The sequence below is a fragment of the Castor canadensis genome, chromosome 4 (genome assembly GCF_047511655.1).
Source record: "Castor canadensis chromosome 4, mCasCan1.hap1v2, whole genome shotgun sequence".
Classification (NCBI taxonomy): Eukaryota; Metazoa; Chordata; class Mammalia; order Rodentia; family Castoridae; genus Castor; species Castor canadensis.
The window spans coordinates 173935975-173962348 of NC_133389.1; the positions used below are offsets into that span (position 1 = coordinate 173935975).

Genomic DNA, 26374 nt, shown 5'->3' on the forward strand with positions numbered 1-26374 from the left:
TTATAGGAAATAAAACATGACTCTTTCCAGAAGGAATTTTAAAAGTAATGCAGAAAAATTATTAATATAAAGTCTTTTAATTTACAAGGGACCTATGTCCATCCAAGCCTGTCTTTCCTCTGACCCCTACTGGCTAAATGGTGCTCTTGGCCAACCATCGATGCGTAAACATCCATTCTACCCTTACAGGAGATATCCCTGTGTGCATCTTTGTACATTTGTCTGATTACTGACTTAAGAAAAAGTCCTAGAAGTAGAATTCCTAACTCAAGGGTATGCATATTTTATAAATAGTGGTGCATGTTTCCATAGGGCCCAGAAAGGGAGTATAAATTTGTTCTCTTAACATTTTCTGAAAGGTAAACATATATGAGTGAAATCAATACAACAAAATATCCTAAGACCAATTTCCTCTCCAGGGGTCCTGTTCTGTTCTCTTGAGCGCAAATGAATTTTCCTTTCTCTGTGAAGCATGGAGCTGTGCTAAGCACAGACTCCTCCCTTCTGCTGGGGGTCATCCCATGTGGCTGACAGTGGCTTCAACTGAGGGCAAAATCTCACTGGTACATCACGATTCATTCTGAAGGATTCTGCATTGTTAGTGATGAACAAAGTAACGTTGTGAATGACTTGGGTTTCTTGTTGGCAATGAGCTTTTATGTGTGCTTGGTTTCTTTTGATTTTCTTAAATTACAGTAGAGTCAATAATAGCTCCACAATGATACACCTGCCTGACTTGCATTCTCATATGCCATTATCAGTGGGAGAGAAAGGGCTTCCAGGAAAACCACAGCCACTTTAAATGACAGAGTTTGCAAAATAGTCCAAATGTTAATTGCTGGCAACATTTACTGCTGAACTTCATAAAACATGGGCAGGCCTAGGGGAGTGTGTGCTTGTGTCAGTGTCTTTGGTTATGTAAGCCATGGTGGAAGATTAAGAGCCACGGTGAATGATCCTGGTGTCTTCGTGGGCCAGAGATACTATTGAAGAGATGTACATAATCCTTTCAATGTGTGTCTTTAAGGGCAAGGGTGACAGAAAATACTGAAACAATCACTGCCAACTAGAATGATAGAGGTCCTTGTCCTGTTTTTCACTAAAGTACTCGTTTTTTGTTTTGGTAAGAAAAACATATACCTTGATGTCCACGGCTACCTGGCTCTCCCTTGGGACCAGGTGGACCACACAGATAAGCAGACTCGCCTTTCATTCCTGGAAGTGATAAAACACATGTAATGTTCCTTAAGAAAATTTAATTTGGTCTCATACAAATGACTCAATGACTTTCATGGTTATTTGTCTTCATAGTCTATCTTCAAGTATTCCAGGGGAGGAATTTTTATTTATTTATTTATTTTTTTAAGATTGATAATTTTATTATTATTTTCATTCTATTTTTACAGTTTTTTATTGTTGTGATGGGTGGGAATACATTGTAGCATTTACAAATATCCTTACAATATACCAAAAATATCATACTTGAATTCACCCCCTCTACCATTCTTCTTTATCACCCCCCTCTCCCCCTATTGCTGGAATAGTTTCAACAGGTCTGATTTTTCCATTTACATACATGTGTACACAGTTATTTGTACCATATTCACCCTCCTATGCCCTTTCCCCACCTCCTCCTCCCTCCCACTGATACCATCCCCTCCCCCCCAGACAGGACCTATTCTGCCCTCCTGTTCTTTGATTTTGTAAGTGAAAAAAAAAGATATTTTTGCTTAAGATAGCTATACAAGAGTTTCTTTGTGACATTTCCATGTATATATGTATTATAACTGAAATTGGTTCATCTCCTCTATTTTTCTTCTTTCTACCTTAGTCCCTTCTTATGGTGGCTTCAACAGGTTTAAAAATTCTATATTCAAAGCTGCTTATTTTCCTAAATAAGAATAAATAGAGGCTGGGCACAGTGCCTTATATCTATAATTCCAACTACTCAGGATGCAGAAATAAGGAAGCTCAAAGTTCAAGGCCAGCCCATGCAAAAAGTTAGCAAGACCCTATGTCAACAAAAAAGCTGGGAGGGGTGGTGTGCACCTCTGATCACCGCTACAAGGGAGGTGTAAGTAAGTGGATCACAGTCCAAGGTGGCCCTGAAAAATAACTGAAGCAAAAAAGGGCTGTGGGCATGACTCAAGTGGTAGAATAGCCGCCAAGCAAGTATGAAGCCCTGAGTTCAAATCCCAATACCTCCTATAAAAGTGGAAATACAGATGCAGGATGTGATTTAAACATCATATGCACAATTTTATAGTCCAGAACAATCACAAGAAACTATAGATATTAATAAGTTTGAGTGTTTAAAATTTTTCAAATTTAGGTTTCTTTTAAAGAAATTAATTTGCTTTCATTATGCTGTCTTTATGTTTTAGAAACAAAAAACAGAAATAGCTCCACAAAGCAATTCAACAAGGCTGTATATGTTTTTGGATTCAAAAACCTATGTTATAGCTGAAAACAAGTTTTAAGTGAAGGACTCAAAGTGGAGTTGGAGGGAAGGCAAGACAGTAGGTGGGGCAAGAGTGAGGCAAATTCAGCATGTTTTATAATATCTTCCCACTAGCCCTCGCTTCTGAGAGGTCATGCCTTCTGGAAGGGATGATGGCACTGACTCTTTGGGAGGAATATGGTTCATTCAAGTCAACTAGTCTCTCTCTGAGAAGTTGTCATTTAAAATTTTTTTTTTTAATTTGAGAACCTTGATTGTCATTACAGAAACTAAGAAGGTTATCATGAGTTGCTCTGATGTAGTACATATTGGAGTACAATCCAAACATATCTAGAAATTTGCAGACCCTAAATAGAGAATAGATACTAAGAGGTACAAAACAGAGAATAACAAAAGCCAGGTGGTAGACACGTAAGTAAAATGCAGACTGGGGAGAAGAGCAAGAGACTATGATTGCTTAAGGCTAGGTTCTGTTAGCATTAAGCTTTGGGAGAACTGTGTCTCCTATTTGTGGGCTCTATGAAATATATTTTACTCCAGTTACCTTGAATGCATTTCAGCTTCTTACAGACATGGCCCAATACAAGAATGAAGGAAGAATTAGCTTTGAACTATGAAAGGGGCAAAGAGAGTATGATAAATTCAGAGGCAATCATAATAGGAGTGAGTCCTGAACAATGAAGCTACAAGGTATCAAACTCAAATGTGAAAACTTCCCTATTTGTTAATTATTTCTAAAAAAGAGACCTATATATTTCTTCTATATAAATAAGCATATACAGTTCATGCTTTCTTACAGCAGTTATATTTATAGAGTGTGTCTCAAAGAGAATGTACCATTAATGGCCACAGAATTTTAGATGGCTCATTAAAATAGTACTTTATATTTTAAACTTAGTTATTTTAATTTGCATTAAAGTAATACATACCTGTGTATCATATCCATGAATTCACAGATAGTTAGAATAAGGCTAAGTTTACAAAGATGAATCATCTTAAAGTAAGTTTAAAGAAAAGTATTAACCTAATGACATATAACAATAAGAAACTATTGAAGATTTTGTGCAAACATTGTAATTTAAGATATCCTGATTTCAGTTTATTTGCTTGTTTTTCTGGACAAAGAGTTAATATAATCTCTCTGTCTCTAAGGACATTTTTTTACCTTGGGTTAACTTTGTATTTCAGTTTCTCTGAAAAATCTGAGAAAGGCAGAATGTCAGTTGTGTTCACAAGGCAACCTTGTTTTTGGCAGCCTGTAGCCTATTTTGTAAATAAAGTTTAATGGGACACGGACAAACCGTTTTATACATACTGTTTATGGCTGCTTTCATGGCACAACAGAACAGCTGAGCAGTTGTAAATGAGACAATAGGTTCCACAAAGCTGAACATTTTTATGATCTTTTTCCCCTTTGAGGAAAAAGAAAATGTTGACCCTTGACTTAGGATAAAAATAATTTAATTATACATTACATTTGACTTGGGAATTCTTAATTAAACTATTAATATCTGGTGGAAACTCATGACTTTGGGCTTTGTATCCTTTGATTCTTATAAACAAGACCCTAACAGCTGAATATATAAAGTCTTCAGAAGAAAGAATAGCTCCTATGGGACATAGGGTCTCTAAGTCAAGGCAGACATGGCCTACAGGCATGGGTCTGGTCTCCTTGCACTTCAGCTGTCACTTGAGCGAATGTAGTCACTAATGGACGACTGGTAGACTCCCACTAAGGAGGAAGAACTGATAAACCTGAAGGCACACAGGCTATCCTACCTGGTACCCATGGACCTGAGTGACAAAAGAAAACCCTCTGGATTTTGAGTATTTGACTGTCTGCAAGAGTCTAAGAAGAGTCCCTTGTATGTTCCAGTTTGATACATTTTTATCATGAAAAAGATCCCCACTTTCAACGTTGCAAACACCCAGGACTATGAATTTGACAGTTTTCTACCATATTTCTAAGCCACACCTTTAGGTCCTCTTGTTCCATCAGCTCCTGAGAATCCAGGTGGGCCTGGAGAACCCAGCTCACCCTGCCAATTTAATGAAGTAAAAGACTTTAATTGGTTTCCAATACAAATGGCACAAGCATGACATGATCGAGTTATAATTTTCTACAACCAACTTGACATTTATAATTTGCAGTAGTAAAGAAATATGTCTGATTTTAAAAGCTGATGAAACTCCTTCAGAATTAGGGATATCAGTACAAGAGGTGGCATTTCATTCTGTACACATGCTTGCAAAACAAGTAATTATACCATATAACTGGAATTTTGAGTTTCGAGTGAATGAGTCAAAACTAAATAATATCAAAGTCATAGTATACCATAAACTTAAAAAAAATCCACTTTAATCTGCCTAACAAGCATGAGCCCCAAGTTCAAACCCTAGTACTGCCAAAACTCCATTTTGTTCAAAAGATGGATAACCAATTATATTATTTTTTTCGAAAATTATGATATAGGCCACTACACTTATTACATTTGCAGGCTTCTCTAGGAGATGCTACTCTTGATTATGAAGGCTAAATATATTTAAAGCAAAATCTGTAATATCTTTAGTCAAATACAAAGGCTTAGAAACCAGAATGCTGGTGGGTTTTTTAATACGACTTTTTTCCTCAGTAAAGCAGCAGTTATGTGGCAAATCTCTATGAATTGTTTAAAACAAGGCTGGAGTGTGTGAATTAAGTAACCTGTTCATCTATGTTAGGGGAATGAGTCATGAGCACTGGTTGGAAATTAAGTTACATCATGGCCTTCCAGAGGACTCCATTCTTCACTTACACAACCCCTTACGTTCTAACAAGGACAATGATACACACTAGCAAATCATGACTCCTTATGGGATCCTGAAAATAGAAAGGTTTTATTGTATCTTTCCTCATGCAGTAGTAGACCCTTACCTGGTCACCTGGAAATCCTGGAAAACCAATGATCCCTCTTAGTCCAGGTAAGCCCGGAGGGCCAGGGGGCCCAGGAGGCCCACGCTGCCCATTTCTACCAGGCTCCCCTCTGTGAAGTCCAGGTGGTCCATATCTTCCTGGCTCTCCTTTTCTCCCTTGTATTCCAGGACTTCCTTTATCACCTGATGGAATTGGAAGTGTTATAAATCCCGGGTGAAATCTCGGGCTAGGCAATGGTTACACTGAAGGACTTGGATCTACTTTTTAAAAATGAAGCCAAAGCTATTGGGAATAGTGGCATTTGCCCTAAGCCACATCCTTAATGGTTTCTGACTTCAGTAACCTCACTGTGAAAGAAGTTGCCCAAGAATAGTCTCAGGGCCATCAGAGGAAAGAGGGAGCGCGCAGGACCACTAGATCCAACATGCTCTGGGAAGCACCCAGAGGACTCAGAACTAGCTGTTTACCTCTAGCAGCTAGTTAAAGAGAAGGCCAAGACAAGAACCCAGGCCTTATGCAGATTAAGCCTGAACTTGAAAGAGAATACAAATGTGGTTGTCAAAATCCTTGATATGTGATGTTTCTGAGGACCAGCAGGAGGCCATATGGGCACTTGTTAGAAGCTGCCCCAGACCTGTGAATTCAGAATCTGCGTGTCAACAAACTCCCTGTGATTCACAAGCACTAGTCAAAATGCCTCAGACAGTCATTGTGCTATTCATCTTTAATATCAACTCCCCCAATCAGAGGTATATTAAGCCTGGAACCAGTATTTTATGTACATCTCAGATTGAACTTAGTTTAGAATATCTAAGCCAGTACATATATAACATATATAACAGGTACTTAGAAAGTTATTTTGGTGAAAAGTACTGAATCCTCACTTGGGCCTGCAAATGTCCGAAGGGTAACTAAAAGTAGGATAAAGCTTCACTGCCTCCATTTTATATTTGTGTCCTTTGCTCTGAGTCACTCTCTGCTGTAATCACTTTCAGCCTCCTTGGACTCCAGGAAGGACAGGGCTGATTGTTAACATCTTGTGACATGTGTCAAACCCTCTACCTCCCACCCCAGATACCAAGGCCTTTCTTACTATTACCAGGTGCCACAGAATGATCAACCAGACCACACCTGCCCCAATTCTTTCTCCACTTCTAAAGCTCTTTGTCTGTATCTCAAAGGTGTGCTGACATGTTTGTTTTGCCTCCTCCTACAGCGCCCACCCACATCATAAACCTGTTTCTTCTGCCTGTCACCACTATTCATCTCTTTATTTGGCATATTGAGACAAGTGGCTGGACCTGACAATGTGGGAGGTGCCCTGGAGGTGAGCCCCTGGCCTAGAATTTCTGGTTACAGATACAAATTCCAGCTAAGTTTTAGCATGGAACAGCAAAAAAAGTTACCACAACGTTCATTAGGGTATAATCAGACCTAAGAAATGACCTTTCCCAGTTTCCCGTTAGTGAGAAAGTTGTCTAATACACATACTTGCTTGAATGAACTGTTGAGATGGCAACAGATTTGATGAGGTTAAAACATGAAGTGTTTACCTCTCTCCCCTGGAAATCCATCATCTCCAGGAAGCCCAGATTCCCCAGGTTTCCCCTTCTTGGAAATGATGGCCATTTCTCCTTCATCTCCAGGAGGTCCTCTTGCTCCTGTTGACGTTAATTATACGAGAGAAAAACAAACACATCGCCCATATAACTCATCTGCCACCCACAGCACCTCCAGTTTACAAATCCTCATTTAACCTGCTAAACTGTGTTCACATGGGTGTATCTCACATTACCTACATCACTGACTGAAGGAAGGGCTGCCTTTCACATCCCTGTCTCTACTGCTGTAGCCATGAGGCTGGTGCTCCTCTAGTACTCAGTGATGTTTGCAGCAGTCAAGCAAATTAGTGTCAGGGTCTTCAGTGAGTTAAGCCATGTCTGGAAAGTTACAGTCTTGTATGTCCAGATCCATATCTCTCTCATCACCTCCTGTTTCTTCTATTAAAAGAACAGACTCAGGCTGGCTTAGTGGCTCTTAGGTGGTAAGAGTGCCTGCTCAGCAAGTTTAAGGACCTGGGTTCAAACCCTACTGTTGCCAAAAAAAGCAGACACATATTTCAACCTGGTTCTTCACATAAAGACTTTCAAACGGTAGGAAAGGAATCATATTTTTACCTAATTTTGCAAACACTGTCCAGTTGGAGCAGTATGCTGAGGTGGCGCCAACATACCAGCATGGTGAAAGGTGATTATTCACATTTCAAGAATTTGTGAGCCGATCGTTAAAGCATCAGTAGTTTTTAATCAACTGTAGTGTGACTATTTATATCACAGTGGAAATGCTTACACCACTGTAATCAGCAAATACTACAAATCATGGTATTTTAATTTTTTTTTGCAGAGAGCAAATTTGCAATTACATCACTGTTATTAATCCAATTTTCAGTTCTTAGCAGGATAATTATATAGCATAGCAAATATCACTTATGAGGCTGGTGGAGTGGCTCAAGTGGTAGAGTTCAAACCCCAGTACACACACACAAAAAATCACTTATCTAAGGTAGCAAACAGTAACTCTTTGATTCCTTGATTCTATGTAAGTAATTTATAAGCTGTTAAAACAAAAATAATAGTAAAATCAATTAATTAAGAAGAAAGGCAATTTGAATTAAATAGGAAGCCATTTTTCCTAAAGAGCTCTAGGGACAAACACCTTGCTTCTAAACACTGTCAAACATCACTCTCAACACTAGAAATGTTAACTTCACTCACTGTAGCTTGAGGGCAGAGAGGTCAAAGTAATGCATTAGTAGGGACGGCACAGAACACTGAAATCAGTGATCATGAAAATTTTGTTTTTATAGTAATGAAAACCCTTTAAATGAACCTTGAGAGCAACTCAATTCCTGGCCCAGATGAAAATGAACTTCTTTTAGTTCAGAGTTCTCTAAACGACAGCCCTCTGGCTACGTACCTCCTGCTGTCAGTTCTTGTATAACCTAAGGGCAATGAATGGTTGTTTCACTTTTATTTATTTATTTTTGGTGTACTGGGATTTGAACTCAAGGCTTCACACTTGCTAGGCACTCTACCACTTGAATCACTCTGCTAGCCCGTTTTATTTCACTCTTAAATGGGGTGGGGGAACTCGAAACACAAAACAATATTTTGTGAAAATTAAGTACTTGTGAAAATAATATGAAATTCTAATTTCAGTGTCCATAAATAAAAAGTTGTTGGAAAATTATATTTTAGGTTCATTTGCATATTCTCTATAGTAGATTTCCTGCTTCAAGGACTGAGTTAAGTACTTATAACAGAGTCTATATGACCTGCAAAGCCCGAAAGATTATCTATCATATTTGTTACAGAAAAGTTTAGTAACCCTGGTTTAAATGAAACAGAGGTTGGAGGACAGGAGCACTGCCTGTACCCACTTCCCAATAGGTGAGAAAGTTCTCTGAGACCCAGAGAACTTTAGAACGCTATAAATCAATGCATTCAGAACACCTGTTAATCTTTCTAAACAAGAGCACTTCATTTACCAGAGTTATATGTAATAAGATTGAGAGACAAGGAAAATGAACTTTGTTTAAAATTCTAAAGCAAACATTACAGAACTAGAGAGATCCAAACTGCAGAAGAATCCCATTTTTTTCCCCAGAGACCACATTAATAGGATTTGACCAAATACCGAAAACAAGCGCGTTGCCTCCCTATACTGTGAAGTGCGCTTACCTCTGGCACCTTTTTCTCCCTGGTCTCCCTGAGAGCCAGGCCAACCCTTCTCTCCGATTTCTCCCTTTCTGCCAGGCTGTCCCTCTCTGCCTGGGATTCCTCTCTCTCCAGGAAAACCAGAGAAGCCAGGCAGGCCCTGGGGTCCTGATAAAATGAGAACATGAGTTTTTATGAAAGAGGTTGGGATGGTTCTTATATATGTTCCTTGTAGTCCACTTAGAGTTGCAAACTCCTGGCAAACTCTGTTTGCACTAAAAGTAAACATCCTCATCATGGCCTTTACTAGCTGAGCTGTCCCACCCGGGCCTGTTTTCTACCCTATAGGCCAGACACGTGGACCCTGATTTTCTGGATTCTGGTCCCATGATGTTTTAACAGCACCATGTGACGGGATAAGGCTGAAGGGCCCATCCAAAGGGACTCTATGACTGTTGCCCAATCTTCTGAGCTGAAGCGTCTCTGGTCCTGTGGATCCAATACCCAACTCCTTGTGATCATTTATACTACATCAAAACATTGTGCCACTGGAAATAACAGCACAGAGGGCAAGAAGGGAGACATCATTAAGGAAGGACAAAGTCAAGCTAATAGAACAGTAAACTCTATTAGGATGGTCATATGAAGCGGCTTTACTTGATAGCTGATTTCAAGTTTATAAAATGAGGAGAAATCATGGAAAAACACTACTTACCCTTTGGACCTGGAAGACCAGGTAGTCCCTCTTCCCCAAAGGGGCCTGCAATTCCTGGAGGCCCTGGAAGTCCATCTGCCCCTGGCAGTCCAGTGGGTCCTGGAAGGCCCTTCATTCCAGCTGGTCCAGAAGGCCCCACTTCTCCCTGCTGTCCTTTCTGACCTGGGGCTCCTAAAGCAACCACAGTGACAATGAGGTATGGAGAATGAAAACAGGCTTTACACATAGATAGGAAAAAATACTCCCAGAAGGTTAAATTATGTAACTATGGCCCATTAAACAAAATTAAAGCAGTATTTATTAGCTAAAATAACAGTAGTCACTTTCCCTCTGTTGAAGAAAATATTTTTCTGATGCTTTAAAAAGAAGAGTAAATCATTTGAACAAATATCTCCCAGAAGATGACTATAAATTGAAATGAATAGGAGTGAAGGATAAAAATTTTACTTGTGTTTAATCTTAGAGAAGAAAACTTTCTAGGAGCTTCCTGAAGCTCTGACCAAGTGAATGTCAGTTAGACTCTTAACTATGATTAACAGAATTATAAGTCAGTACAATATCATCTGGCATTCTTAAGGCTAGAAATAAGGCTATACTGGAAAGGTTTGCCCTATTCTTGTGATTTTTTTAAGTGGGCATCTTGCATTTGGATAAAAACAATGACAGACTTAAATAATGTAAATGACTAGCTGAATGATAAAATGAATATCACGTTGGAAATAGTCCCTGCTATGGGTCTAAATGTGCCTCTTCAAAACTCATATTAAAGTTTAAGAGGTAGAGATTTTATGAGATTATGAAGGTAGAGCCCTCATGAAGGGTATTAATGACCTTCTAAAAGAGGTCTGAGGGAGCCATTCACCCCTTCTGCCATGTGAGGACACAAAGGTGTTGTCTCTCTATAAGGAATGCCTCCTAAGCTGTAAAAAGTACATTTTTGTTGTTTATAAATTACCCAATCTAGGGTATTTTGTTATACAGGCCCCAGTAGACTAAAATAGCCATTTAGCATCTTGTTTTGGAAGACACTCCTTCATAGGTCTTTTGCACTCTTCCATGTCTTACTGGGTATGACAAACATGCAAGGTCCTGAGCTCTTTACCTAAGCTATTTCTTAGGGTTGTCTTTGCAGGCAGCAGCCTTGACAGGTGATGCAGCACCCTCCCCAATACAACAAGCAGGTTTTATTGTAGGCTGCTATGAAGTAATGGTTCCTAGGTTGGTGTTCCTCTCACATAATGTAAACTACTGTGTATGTAGCATCTAGCTGTCCCTCTATATGTTGGCCCTACAGAATTTGGGTGACATGGAGAAATGACACAAGCCAATATGAAACACTAAGTAATAAGGTCCTTTGTCTTTGATTTGGAATTCATGAAAGACCAAGAGATGACCATTTGGATTTATGAAAGAGCAAGAGATGATCTTTATTAATTTCTAAGTAGGGTAAACTCCAGACCCTTCATGTTCTTGACCCCTCTGACACTTACCTGGACTACCTGGTGTCCCAGGGACTCCTGGTTGGCCTGGGATGCCTGGAGCACCTCTTTCACAGGAATGGCCAGGTGGACCTGGGATACCTGGAAACCCAGCACTTCCCTCTCTGCCTTTGGGACCTTTGAGACCTGGTAATCCAGGAAAGCCAGCTGCTCCTGAAATGATACAATGTTTTGATGACATACAAACCTTAACAGTGTATAGATGGCCTATAACAAATTATTCACACATGTCACTACTGGAAATAAACATTTTGATCCTGACCCAGGGCTCAAATGAGCTAAATCTGTGAATGGATTTCCTATCATAGATGTAGTGAGTTCCAAATGAATGAAAAAACCATGTATTGTTGTTACTTGATAAGATTATATGTATGACAAAGAAGTAATAAGAAACCACATGGTTTTTGTGACTCTAATTAACCTCTACCTTTGCAGCAGGCTTTACACCCAATCTCTATAATATGAACCCAATTTGCACTGTATAAACTTGCATTTTATAGATTTTTATCAAATTTCTGTCTACTAGAAACACAATGTCATAAGCTTCAGAAAGAAACACCCATTATAATTTCATGTCCCAACCTAAAATCTCTATTTTATTTTTGTTTTTATTATATTTTGACTTATTTGTTTATAATCTTTAAAGAGTAATCACAATACACAATTGTTAGATTATTTCACAATGCATATTAATCTGCAAATGTTTTCTATTTAATGTAATCTTTACAAATATGATTTTAGTTGCCAGTAGCTGAATAGTATTTCTTTGAGTGCTGTGTGTTACTTAACTCCTTTCATTGTCTCCAGTGTTTCCTCCCTTGAGGATGATACAACAGTATTTTCATATCTATAACCTTCACCTGCTGCACATTTCCCTTAGATGCCTTTCTCTAAGTTAGATAGTAGCATTAATGGCCAAAATTACCTCTACTGACTCACATAATGAATTTACCTTGGTTTTTTTTTTTCAATTAGTTGTTTCTTTGCAGGTGACTATTTTGACTTACAATCTACCATGTAAGCTGCCTTAGCACCAAGGGCAGGGCTTTATTCCCCTTATCTCCTCCATTTGTCCTGTACAGTTGCTCCTGAGCTGGAGACAGGGGAGGGACGTGGTTCCAAGACCCCTCCCCCACAGATATCTAAATCCACAGATGCTCAAGTCTCTTATACTAAATGGTGTGTTATTTGCATAGAACTCCTGCATATTCTCCCCCATACTTCAAATCATCTCTAGATTACTTATAATAACTAAGGCAATGTAGATGTTATGCCCATGGTTGATATACTATGTTGTATAATAATGATAAGAAAAGCTTTGTACATGTTTAGTACAGATATGTTTTTTCTGAATATTTTTGATTCACAGTTTGTTGAATTGAGGATATGAAACCCAGGCATGGGGTGGCCAGCTGCACTAATGTGCTCTCATGGTTACCTAATAAAAACTGGCCCAGCCACTGTTAGGAAAAAGCCAGAACAATGTCTGGTGTGTGAGCCACAATTTGGTCACCATCCCCCACTGGACTCAGGGCAGTTCAGGATGCTGGGCCCAGTTATAAAGAATCAAATTCGTAAGACTGTGGCACTGAAGATGGTAATTTTAATGATATTCCCTGGGTTACTTTTATGTATGTTAAAATCTGGAAAACTCCACTGTGGATCCTCAAAAAATCCTTAGTGATTTCAGAAAAAATGCAAGTCACTCTCCAGGCCATCTTCTCATCTTGCATTTCACCGTCCCCTCTACTGCCCTAGCTGGAGTGAACGTCCCCTCACTCTGTCACCTTTCCAGAGACAGATTGTCTGTTCAGTTCTACCCAGCTCTTCCCATAGAGCTTCCCTCAGCACAACCCACACTACTCAGGCCTCTGAGCTGTTCACCTTCAGTCTGTCCTGTCCACCTTCAACCTGGAACTGGCAGTGACAGGTTACTTGGTCCCTGCTCTTGGTGAGTTTTGGAGCTAACATAGTGCCCTGAACTCAATACAGGCAGACATCCAGGGTTGCCCCATGGAATTGAGTCGATTGAATCATGGATGGCCACCCTGCATTTGAAAACAAGCAACAAAATACAAAGGCTACACAGGAGATGCAAGTTGCTTGCAATGTCATCAGTGCCCATGTGTGAGGGTGAAATGCTTATGTTGTAGCCATCCAAAGCAAGAAAATCTAGGCATTCTTCTGGGATCTGTTCCAAAGCTGAGCTGGCTATCTGGACCCCAGGGATAGCAGGAGCTGTCATACCTTCAGCCCCTGGGCATCCAGGATCACCTTTGGCTCCTTTCATCCCTGGTACTCCTGAAAGACCCCTATTGCCAGGGGGACCTGGGAGACCAAATGCAGGGTCTCCCAGAATTCCTTTCTGACCCTCCACTCCAGGTGATCCAGGAGGACCTGGGGGTCCAACAGGGGAGGACCCCTTTTCCCCTCCAAAACCTGGATCTCCCATGTCACCACGGAAACCTATTTAACAATAACAAAATATTAGTTGTTATATACACAATATAGGACCAATACATATATGACTGCTACTTTGATGAAAACACATTTCCAGAAAACACAGGATATGTACTTAGTAGTTAAAAGACACTTAGTAGGAAATCTTGCTATAACCTTAGAGAAGCTTAATAGGTAAGGTTGTTCTTGCCACTTTTACTAGAGAGATCTGCTGTAATTTTGTCTTTCTTACTATTTTCCCAGTTGCTTTCTTCATCTAGCAAACATTCAGGACTGAGCAGTTTCAACCACATAATACCTAGTCATAGCCTATACCTCATGCTTCAAGGTACAAGGAGCCTTGGCAATTTATAAGATTATCACTATCTACAAGTTATCACAAGGGTCTAATGTATAAAGAAGAACTACATCCCCATTATCTAGTGATTCCTGGGTCATTTCCTTAAAGTCATCCAATTTTAGAAATATTAAAAAGTCCCTGAGAGAAATTTCCAAAGCAGGACAACACTTCATTTACCAGGTGGACCTGGTATTCCTGATATTCCTGGTCTGCCTGGTTGGCCTTTCTGTCCATCTGTACATCTCAGTCCAGGAGCACCTGGAGGACCAGGAAATCCCTTCAGACCTAAGCAATAACAACAAAACACAGACTCAATAAAGCACAAATCAGATGGGAGCAAAATGAGGCATTTTAATGTCTATGTTAAGTCTCTCAGAATATTTCTATCTTACAGAAGTAAAGCTGTTGCCTATCTGGTTTACAAAAGCATTTTGTAAATCATGTGCTTCCTCTAATAAACATTATATAGAATATTTTTGTGAAGGTGCTGTCTCAGAAGTTGTGCTGGGAAGGGTTTTTCCTGAAAGTCTTAGGCAGGCACACCATCATTCAGGTAAATTTTTTGGTTATCTTCCCATGCCAGGTATCAAATGCAAATCTGCAGATCTAGCCTGCCTTTACAGGAGGACAGGGTGATGACCAGTGTCTGCCCTGAGGAGAAAACACCAGAGTGAAGGTCAAGTCTATCTACTTCCCTGAGTATTACTGTACTTGCTCATACATGGAGTATAGGCAAAATGACTGCAAAAGGAATTGAGATTTTATTTCAAATCTTCTCTGATTTCCTATTAAGTGTTAACTCAGTTAAAATAACTTCTGAATTGTGGGCTTCAAAGGAAGTACAATTGCCAACTTAAAGTGAATATTCACTTCCCTTGAAACTAAGACTACTGAAAGAAATCAAACCTTTTTCATTCATTTATGATTGGCATAACTAAAAGTGGAAGTGAACATTCAACGAATTAACCAGAAGTTCCTGCTGATAGAGAAGACTGCTTGCACACTTTCACCATTGCCTGCTCTTTGACATGGGTGTGGCCCCATGACTCGCTTTGGCCATCATACAATCTGAAGGGAGAAGTGTAAATGACAGTAACTTCACTGACAATGATACCTGGAGGTCCATCAGAACCTGGAGGGCCTTGCTTCCCATGGTAGGTTATATTACAAGCAATGGTGTCACCTGGAATAAAAAAAAAAATGTAGGTTTTGCATAACTGAGACTCCAATGCAATGTGAGTCTCACTGACAATCATATATGACACCATGTAGTATATGAAGAGTGCAAGGGAAAAGAAGGCTCCTAGCAATCATTATGTCACTTAAATTGCTTTTATACCAAATTTCTAGATCCATCCACAATCTGAATTTCAACTTGCCAAAAAATAATCAACATAATGGAGAGAAGAACATGGATTCTAAGAAGTATTTGTTTCAATAACCCAGAAAAAAATAATATATTTATAGTCCCATAGATATTTAATGAAGTAGGATCAGAAACTTTGATAAATCATGAAATAATAGAGGGTCCAACACTAATCCTGGATTCAGATCAATTTTTGTACATCAAGGAATCGTACAAATAAAGTAATTGGGCTGGATATTAACTACAGCTACCATTTATGGAGGGCCTGCCATGGGTTGGGTGCTTCACATATATAGTCTCTTGTTTTTCTGAAGGCTCAGCGATGTGGTAATTGGCACCCCAATTTCAACTGGTGTGGAGAATAAGACCCCAAAGTTGTGCCTCGGAGACCCCACATCCTACCAAAATTGAAGGCTTCACTTTTATAATATAAATAATATCTCATAGCTTATTACTTCATATGCTTTCAAATCAAAGATATATGAGATAAATAAAAATTACTTTAGACTTTTCTGGGACTCAAGTCATGAACTTAAAAAACCTTATCAAACAAAGGTATTTGTCTTTATGTTGTCAAAGCAAGACCCAAAGATATTCTTTTATTTCAAAACTTCAAAATTAACAATGTAGCCTAGGGTAGATGTGTGTATTACAAAAGAAAAAACCCTTAAATAAACCCCTTTTGCCACCTTCTTAAAAAATTTTCAGCTACAACCCTAAAATTGTATATATATATTTTATAAAATCACACAACTGTCAGATGTGTTTAAAGTGTCTCGGTTATTTTTTTTTCCTTAAGATGATTACTATTGGCTTTTTCAGGGACAGTGATTATTTTAATGAAATACTAGTGTTTTTATGCAAATCTACTGCATTATCTCAAAAGATTGTAAAAAATAGATGCTTGGAATATGTGTAACTTTAATACAGTCAGAGTTATGAACAAACACTAAGAAATGAATGAAAAGCAATTTTGATACGCTAAACTAATAAAGCAACAAACATAACTTCACATTGTAAGTGTTTGTTTTAAATATTCATCATGCTGCAAGGCTTTTGTTTGTTTGACAACGTGCAGCGTTTGGATGTAATTTCATCTAGCGAGTGTGTTATAGCTGTAATAACTTTGCCCAGAAGAGACTCGCTTTAGCTTTCATGATCTCACTTGACATTCTGCCACAAAAACATTCAACAGTACCTTTCTGCCCCTTCAAGCCAGCAAGGCCCCTCATGCCTGGGTAGCCGGGCATTCCTGATTGACCTCTCTCTCCCGGTGGACCAGGAAATCCCTGTCCCGGAGGCCCCATGGGTCCTGGTGTCCCTGGAGGGCCTGGTGGTCCAGGAAACCCTTTATCACCCGGTACTGCATCTTCATGATCTCCCTGGGAACGTTTACATCACGGGTCAATTATCAACCTTTGAAAGTCCATGAATGCAAAGCAGTCATTGTAAGCTAGAGAAACACAGGCAAAAAGTTTCTAATTCCAGGGGACAATTACTCTGTAGCAAGTGTAACTTAAAATAATTAAGTTAGATTCTTCCTAATACTTTACCCACATATTTTGCATATTTACATTAGATGTATGACATGGGTATGTATACTATACCTCAAATACAGAAAGTAAGCTTTGTGTTATACCCTAAATATGAATAAGAAATTTTATTTAGGACAACTCTCTAATACTAAACATCTTAACACATCGGTAAGTCAAGGGATGTGATGGGCTTACAAATCAAGAAGCTTCTTCTGTATTTGAAGTTGCTTTCCTGCATTTTTATGAGTACATGGATGGACTCCATCACCCTCACATCTGTGGATAAATAGCTAACCAATCCTTTCCCCTATTCCATGAGAGTTTGACCTATGGTTGACTGATCTACTACATTCCTAGGTAACATTGCTCATGGTAAAATGTATCCCTGGTTACAAAATTTGCACCTGGTTTCGAAGAACTGTAAAGACCTATGGAAACCCTTGATGGAGTTTCCTTGACTGAGGACTCCTATAAATAGCATGTCCATTATGCAGTCCCCAAAAGCTGTGCTATAGTCTTAACACCTCCTGTGGGGGAATGAGACTCTCAAGTCAGAACCACTCTCACATTTTTCATGTTGTGAATCTTGCATCCCAACTTAATGAACAGTGAGGAATACTTGCCTTGCTGGCAAGTAGAGGGCTCTGTCTTTATCCTTCTGAATGGCCTGGCCCCAATGGTGTCTATGAAAGTCTTGTGAATATAGCTTATTTCTATGAATGTAGGAAGCCTCTCAGTGGGTATTTTAGAAATTCCTCTCCTAATATGATCTGTAAACTCACTTTAGCTTTTCACACAAACATGAGTACACAGTATAATTACTTCTCAGTGACATTGGTTTCTCAAAGATTCTCAAGTAAAAGAATGAAAAAAACCAATGATTACCAAGGCTGAAACAGAGCATATTCACATATTTGACACAGAATGAAAGGCCAGAAAGAATAAATACCATCTAACCCAATTTCTAAGCTCTGCTTCTTATTCATGCCTAGTCTGTTTATAGGGTTCCTGTAAATTCAGAGCATGACCCTTTTATTTTATAGCACTCTCTGTGGTTTCCCATGGTAAATGGTGAGCAGCACAGGCGTGGGGTAATAGCAAACACTTGGGAATAAGACAGACTGGAGTTTTCACTCCTGCTTGGTCTACCTGATACAAGAGTAACCTTGAGTAATCTACCCTAAATTTCCATTTTCTTACTGCAAAACAGGGAAGATAATTGCCCTTCAGTAGACTACTGTTACAAGAGAAACACCCAGGTCAGTTTCTGTGATGTTGTAAGCATTCAAAAATACTTCACAAACCCAAGCTATTTTAAGTTCCTAAGCATTGGATCATGTCTCATACCATTTTCTTATAACCGTCATCATCTATATATGGTATCCACCCATCATTTGCCGGTGGGATTTTCCATTGACCAACACATCAGATCCATGCATTTACAACAGGTCATCCTTTCTTGCTTGCTACTTGCCCTCAGGTGCTTCTTCACTAGGAAACAGAACTGAAGCTTATATCAGGATGTATACACTCCCTTCTGTCAACTGAACAGACCTAAACTCAGTGAGACTTTGCAAGATCCAAAGACTCCAAAGGGAATAAATGCCACAAAAATGATACAAAGATTGGGGACATAAAGTCTTGCTATGACTGAACTGCAAATGAGGATTTTAGACCATCTCCAATTATGACACACCTTTTCTAACAATCAACTTTTGGTGACAGAGAGCTAAAAACCCACTGATTGTGGCAAGCAGGTGCTTTACTGAGTTGGAACTTGATAAACTGAGAAGGGGAAAATAGATACCTGTGAGACCATATAATTAAGTAAAATTCTACAGCAAGAGAATTTTACATACTGGGGGTCCTGGATCCCCTTTTTCTCCAGCATGTCCATTCCCACCATGTTGTCCATGCTGCCCTGGAAATCCTGGTGGTCCATCAAGTCCTCTTTTTCCTTTGTCCCCTGAGAACAGAGGCCAAAAGACATGCAAGCTTTTATCAGTGGAAGAAAAGAGGACTAAAGATAAAGATAATGACATTTATTCTATGCAGGTTGGTAGTTTCCTGGGTGTCTCAATTGTCCAAAGTCATACGAACCATGCCAAAGCCAGAGGGAAGAATGACAATTGCCAAACTTATTGAATCTTTTCCCATTCTAGCAAGGAGGTGGTATGTGGAATTTGTAGTCACAGAAGCTTTTCCTGCCTGTGTGACACCACGCACATCATTCTATCCCCTGGCCACAGTGGATGGGCAAACGGGCACAGTTGGGATCTTGCCCTAAACTAAACAATTCTTTCTGAAATTATTTTCCAACCTAGAGCTGACAAAGTGGCATTGTCTTCATCTCTGTTGTAAGAACTTAGAACTTCCCAGAGGCATGTACACCCCCAGCCCAGAGAAAGCCAGTTTGGTAGGAGAGAATGCAGTAGGAGCAGTGAAAGATGCAAGAAGCAGGACTCTCATGAGTCCTGACACCATGGGGGCCCTGAGATCTGGTTGTCCCTGTGTAAACCCTGCATCTAGCCTTTCACATTATTCAGGTAAGTCGATAAATTATATTTACTTCAAACTAAATGTCTGTCAATTCTAATTAAAATAATCTTGGTCCACAGAAGATACTCTAATGCAGTAAGTGAAACATAGGCAAGTCAAAGGAAGTTTTGTTTTTAATCCAAGTTTATTACAATGAATGTCGAATATGTGACTAAAGGAACATTTATGCTTTATAATAAGAGACAGAGAATTTAGAGTTCAACATTCATACCACCCTATGAAGGGCAGGGAATATTTTTTAAGCAATCTCAACAATGCTAAATTAAATTGAACTGATCGGTGGTCACAGGGGAAATTAATGCAAAAGGATGGACCATATGTCATTCATAAAACGTCAGGGGGTTAAGTGATTGATCATGCTCACCTTTCACTCTTGAAATGACCATGTCACCCTTTGCTCCTTTGTTGCCAGGGAGTCCTAGGGCACCAGGTTTTCCCTGGGTGAAAAATAAGAGCAACATTATTAGGTTAACCATGATGAGTCAAAACGCTATTCACATTTGGGTATATCTAATCTCTCTTCTTTTATCCTAAATCTACTGTTAAAGATACTGGTTTTCTGGGCGTGATGACACACAACTGTAATTCCAGCACTCAGGAGGATGAGGTAGGAGGATTGTTGAGTTTCAAACCAATCTGAGTCACATAGTGAGACCCTGTCCTAAAAAAAAAGAAAGGAAGAGAGGGAGGGAGAGAGGGAGGGAGGGAGGGAGGGAGGAAGGAAGGAAGGAAAGATTCTGGCCCAGTACTCTTAGTCTCATCCCCTTTTCTGTCTTCCTAGATGATCCTACATTACAAGATGAAGGTTATTGGCAGTGAACGCTAAATAAAATCTGTACCTGAATTAATAGAAATGTATCATTGTCAATGTGCAGGTTTTAACAGTGTGCTATGGTTATGTAAGACACCATTGGAGCACTTGCCTAGAAAACACAAGGCCTTGAATTCAAGCCCCAGTACTGCCAGAAAAAAAAAAGTGTTATAGCTGGACAATTGATGTGTAGCTGTCATCCCAAGCTATCCAGGGAGCTGAAATCCAGAGGATTGTGGTTTCAGGCCAGCCCAAGCAAGAAAGTTCATGAGATTCCCTCTCAATGGAAAAGGCTAATGTGGTGTGCACACCTACACCTGTCTTCCTGGCTACGGTGGGAAGCATAAAATAGGAAGATCATGGACCAGGCTGACCCAGGATAAAAATGAAACCCTATCTCACAATTAACCAGCACAAAAAGAGGTGGAGGCACGACTCAAGCAGTAGAACACCTGCCTAGCAAGTACAAACCCCTGAGTTCACACCCTAATACTACCACCACCAAAAAAAGAGAGACATCATTGGGGGAAACTGAAGAAAAGACTCATGGGAAATCTCTGTATGTGCAACTTCTTGTGAGTCTTCAATTTTCTCAAGTTTATAATTAAAAATTTTAAATTATCTTGGGTTTTGTACTGCAAAAAAGAAGGTGCATTAACCAGAAGAGCTCCCACAGATCAAAAGGTGAGTATAGGTAAGATTTTTAGTTATTGAGATGTCTACAGATTCGAAACATAAAATATATATAACAGCTAAAGCTAAAAAGAGGCACATTAAAATCTATCTCTATCTCATTTAACTGTAAACATTATGAGTAGTGGGAATTACTCACAGGTGGCCCTGGAGATCCTTTAGCACCAGGAGGGCCTGGGTTACCTTTTTCTCCAAGCCAGCCAGGGTATCCCAAGTCTCCTTTACTCCCCTGCCTCCCAGGAGGTCCTGGAGGGCCAGGGGAGCCCATGGGACCAGGTGTGCAGGCACAGAGTCCTTGGTTTCCTAGGCAGAGGAAAAAAGTAAGCTTTGTCATCTTTCCAAGCAAAATCCCTAGTACGGGCTTTCCTATACAAACCAATAATGTGACTAGTGAACAAAAAGAATCAGATGTATACAATTCTTATCACAGGCAACTGACAGCACGTTATACGGGAGCTGGGGTGTAGCATGGGGCAGAGCAAGGGTAAACTTAAGCATGGTCTATATGGGATGCATGTACAATATCTAAACAATGGAGTGTTTCATGCCTTAAGCTCATCCAGAAAGATAATATACAATTCAATGAAGAACTGAAAAGTCTTTCTTTGATTCCTACTAAATAAAGAGGAAAAAAATGGTTAGGGTATAAACCCTGAATAATCAAGGAAAGAAAATAATACATGAAAAGGGATTATTGATTGTACTGCATATAACTGCTAATTCACCACAAAACATTCCCTAATCATCAGGAATTTTAATCTTAAAAAAAAAAACTTTAGGAAAGTAAAACTCTCCAGTTGTATTTATGCTCTTATAACACCTGACTTAGTTGCTCAAAAAGGCTCCAAACAATTTAAAGTAGAGAAACATAGAGTCAAAGACATTCAGCAAATCTGGAAACTATGAGACCCACAGAGAGAAACTGGAATACAATATCAAATACTGACTTATCTACTGCTCCCAAGGAATCAAGAGGATCTTGTGATCAAAGTTATCACTTGGAGGCGAATTTCATGGCCTTTATACTCTAAGATACAAGAATTTGACTTTTTGGTGACTTAAGTCATATCATACCAGCACCTAAGGAAGGAGACTACTCATTTAGGTACCTAAGTTGAGTAACAAATTGAAATGAATGTCCCAATTGCTCATCTCATAAACGTCCCCAGTTTTCCATATGTGGTTGTCTTATAGAAATTCTATCTCTGATACATGCTTACCTTTCTCTCCTTTTGAGCCCCTTCTTCCTGGTGGACCCATTTTACCCTTTATTCCTTGTGGTCCAGGGCACCCAACATTGCAATGTATCACTGTATGGTGGTAAGGGGTGGGCAGAGAGAATCACATGATTTTGGTAAATGTCTCCTACAGAATGAGTCTCTTTCACTTACATCCTCCTTCCTGTGTTTCCCCTCTCAGCCCCATGCTTCATTCCATTCTTTCCCTAGGATCCTCTCTCTGATGTAAAAATATGTACACATATAGATGATGAAATTGTCATGGCATACTTCTGCCACCATAAACATTGGCAAAACCATCTTACCCTCAGTCCTAAATTAGTGTGCTACAGCCCAAGGTAGTGGACAATTATAATGAACACCAAAACAAAGTAAATCGCCATCACATACAAAAACCACAGCCACAATCCAGTCAGCCAGTGGCAAAGATGTTTTCCCCTTCAATTATCAATCATTAAATTAACTAATAAAGAAAACAGGAAGCCTGACTTGCAAAGGCAAAAATTTGGAGACAACTTATTAAAGATGGCAGATAAAATACAAATGATAAATTGAACATTCTCTCCAAATTCCAGCGAATAAAAGGCAGTAAAAGAATAATATAGAAAAGCAGAAACCCATAGGACAAAGGAAAAAAATTAATAGGTTCAGCAGACTCTCTAAATGCTGAAATCTAAGTAGGCAGTGGAGAAAGTTGAGAAAGAAGAAATTTGCATCAGAAATCCCCCGTGGAGTTGAGATAGTAGAATGACAGTGAGGTTCAAAACCAGATGCTTTGGTAAACATTTAGACAAGAAGACATCCTTCCCAAAAATTGTGTTAAGAAAAAAAAATAACAGCCCCTCAAAAATTGGAGGAAACAATACAGCAAGAAGAAAACTTTAAAAGAACACATCTAATCAAACTAGCCGATGAAGAGAGGTGTTTTATCCTGAAACATGAATGGGAAACATTAAAAGAGAGCAAGAGCAACAACAAAATGCTCAGAAATAAAAATGTATGTTAATTATAATTAGTTCTGATGACAGAAATCTAACAATTCAAGAGGAAAACTGGAAGGCTGAGTTGAAGAAATCTCCCCAAAAGTTACAGAAAAATAGAGATGAAGAGTAATCAGTAAAGGTTCAAAAAACACAAGTGAGACTGGTTTTTAACAGACAAATTCATATAAAGTCCAGAATTAGGAGGGAAAAAGGCAGGGGTAGAAAAGGGAAGAGAGTATCTTCAGAGAAATACCTGAAGAAATTTTTCCGGAGATGAAGGATGTGTTTTTAATTGAAATTGCTCAGTGAGTGCATACAAATAAACAGAAATGTTTCCACACATGGGTAAATTACTGTGAAGTGTAACAGAGTGAAAACAAAGAAAAGCTCCTAGAAGCTTCCAGAAAGAAAAACAGATTTCAAACAAAGAATCAAGTATCTAAATATTTTGAAGCTTCCAGTAGCAACACCAAAGGCTATAAAACAAAAGAGAATGCCTCCAAAATCCTGTAGGAAAAAGATTTCCAACTTAAAATTTTATACTCAGCTAAATTACCAAAATCCACAGTAGAATTCAGACAAGTAAGACTTCCCAGCTTTACTACCTTATTTATACTCTTTCTCAAGAAATATAAGTAAACTATTGAAAAAAATATGAGTTGTGGAAAACAGAGAAAGAGAGAGAGAGACAGACAGAGAGAACAGAGAGAGAGAGAGAGAGAGAGAGAGAGTGAGGAAGTTCTCAGAAAATGATGAAAGAAAGTTTAAAGGAAGTATCTCAGTAGCAAATCAAAAGTGCAAACTGACTTAATTTGAACAAGTCAAAAAGCTCCAGGAAAGATTTTTCAAAAAGATAACACTATTAGGGAATTCAACGAATTAGGATTTATAAAGATGAGATTATGTAATTCTGGGTGATTCAAGGTTAATAACAACTATACTGAAAATGACAATTTACCACATATTTTGCTGAAAAAATAAAGTAATAAAAAATGAATTATTATATGGCTTATCTGGTGAATAGCACTTACATTTCTATGAACAAAATTATGACAACAATAATTTTGTTGTCAAACAAAATTATTTGACTCCGTCTCCACTCTGACAGACGGTCAGAGTGGAGAATGTACACCTGTGCAGTGGTGAATGGGAGTTAAACTTATCCTCTGTAGGAGGAAGTCAAAAGATAATGCTCAAAGTGAAAAACGAAGGGACAGCAATACAAGCATGCTGAGTACAATAAAGAAACAAGAAAAGATTCGACTACATAGGTAGAATTAATTATCTCTAATTAACGGGGAGATAGGAGAAGGTGTTGCTTCGGATTTCTGATCTTCATAGCAGGCTTTGTAGAACAGTTTGACTCTTAAACCAGATCCAGATATAACTCTGATTAAAACTAAAAACATTTTAAAAATTATTAATTCACAAAATTTCATCATTCATACTTGAATCCCCACGTAAGTAATTGTACATACTTTAATCAAAGTGTTAGTTCACCTTACTTATTTGTAAAAAACTAGCTAACTGGGCACATGACGTATTATGCAACTTTTAAAATATTGGGAAGTTGGACTTTCTAAATGAATCTGCAACTCTCAAATGCAGTGTAAATGCTATTGAATGTAGACGAGGAATACCTCACCATCTGAGCCTGGGGCTCCCTGAAGCCCAGGTGCTCCAGGCAGGCCAGGTGGTCCTGGATTCCCTGGTTTTCCAAGAGCAGAATCAGGTCTCCCAGGAACACCGGCTGCCCCTGGAAGTCCTGGGGGACCATGCAAACCTGAAGGCCCAGGGGGTCCCACCATACCTGCAAGAGAATTAAGAATGAAAAACACACGTATTGCCAGAAAAAATGTCTCTGTAGAAGAAATAAAAGATCAGGACATTCTTCCTTAGGTCATGAAGTTTTTTTTAAAGAAAATGGAGCAGGAGGACATTTTGCTCAGTGAAACAAGCCAGACACAGAAAGAAAAATGCTTGACAGAGAAGGCAGGTATCAATAACAATAGTAGTAGCTGATACATGGAGCCTTTATTATGTACCAGGCTGTATTCTAAGAATTGTTTCTATATGACATTTTTTTGGTGGCAGGGTCAGGGGGAGGCAGTATTGGGATTTGTTCTCAGGGCTTCCTGCTTGGTAGGCAGGCTCTCTACCTCTTGAGCCATATACCCTTAGCCTTTTCTTTGCTTTAGTTGTTTTTAAGCAGCTAGGGTCTCATGTTTTTACCCCAAGCTGACCTCAAACTGTGTTTCTCCTACCTTTGGCCTCCCATTGTAGCTGGGAATCACAGTCATAAGCTACCATGCCTGGCCCTCATATAAATTCGTTCAACCACACAAGACCCCAACTTACAGACAGAAAAAGCGAGGTACAGTGCAGGTTTAACAAATGCTCAAGATTCCACAGCTTGTATCTAGTAGAAATTGGGGTGTTTTAGTTCATACTGTAAATTCTTAAGTACTTCATTACCCTACACTATACTATGTGGTAAGTTATGAGTATCTGATGACTCCCAAACCCACTATCTAAGTGCCATATACATTGGCAGACTGAGAACAAAAGAAAACATGCCCCAGTGATTTGGCTGCTGTCTGGTCTTCCTGCCTTTCCTAAGACCTGACCTGGGTTCTCCAGTCAGTCACTATACATCCTGGATGTTGCCTGCCTTCTTGTCCCAGCACCAGGAAGAATGCTCAGCCACCTTTTGACAGAGAGAAAGGATTACGATGCGTGACACATCCCAGCATTGGCCGCTCAACAGTACAGCATGAGATCAATTAATTTGTGGCTAGCATTAAAATGTTTTTCTTTCAAAAGAAAAGAATGGAATAGAAAAAAATAGTCTGTATTATACACCAAAAAGGTATTACTTCGTGAGATTTGTGCCTTGATCAATGTGGATACATACATACATATGTTTGTGTAATAGCTCATAAATGTCATGCAAAATAAAACTCATTTCGTACTCTGGGTCATAGTCAAGATTTGAAAGCTATTGGGTTAATTTATTTGGGAAAGGCTCATGGAATTACAAGGCTTCTGTATATTTAGGTTGGATTCTGCTAGAGATCCTGTTAC

The 26374-nt window shown here is 39.1% G+C and overlaps 1 protein-coding gene across 6 annotated transcripts in view; it reads right to left on the reverse strand.

The window, feature by feature from the left end:
- Positions 1-26374, reverse strand: part of Col4a4 (collagen type IV alpha 4 chain) — a 246505-nt gene that overhangs the window by 29070 nt on the left and 191061 nt on the right. For 5 of the 6 annotated variants that reach the window (XM_074071878.1, XM_074071877.1, XM_074071876.1 and 2 more), the window contains exons 20-35: positions 24936-25100; positions 22290-22379; positions 21209-21372; positions 19930-20002; positions 18866-18972; positions 16670-16853; positions 15220-15288; positions 14283-14390; positions 13553-13771; positions 11297-11458; positions 9807-9977; positions 9116-9259; positions 6929-7036; positions 5376-5557; positions 4437-4500; positions 1141-1215 (exon numbers count right to left, since the gene is read on the reverse strand). In XM_074071878.1, coding sequence (XP_073927979.1) covers positions 1141-1215; positions 4437-4500; positions 5376-5557; positions 6929-7036; positions 9116-9259; positions 9807-9977; positions 11297-11458; positions 13553-13771; positions 14283-14390; positions 15220-15288; positions 16670-16853; positions 18866-18972; positions 19930-20002; positions 21209-21372; positions 22290-22379; positions 24936-25100 — 2085 coding nt within the window. The remainder of the gene's footprint in view (positions 1-1140; positions 1216-4436; positions 4501-5375; positions 5558-6928; positions 7037-9115; positions 9260-9806; positions 9978-11296; positions 11459-13552; positions 13772-14282; positions 14391-15219; positions 15289-16669; positions 16854-18865; positions 18973-19929; positions 20003-21208; positions 21373-22289; positions 22380-24935; positions 25101-26374) is intronic. The other variant, XM_074071880.1, reaches the window with a different exon arrangement.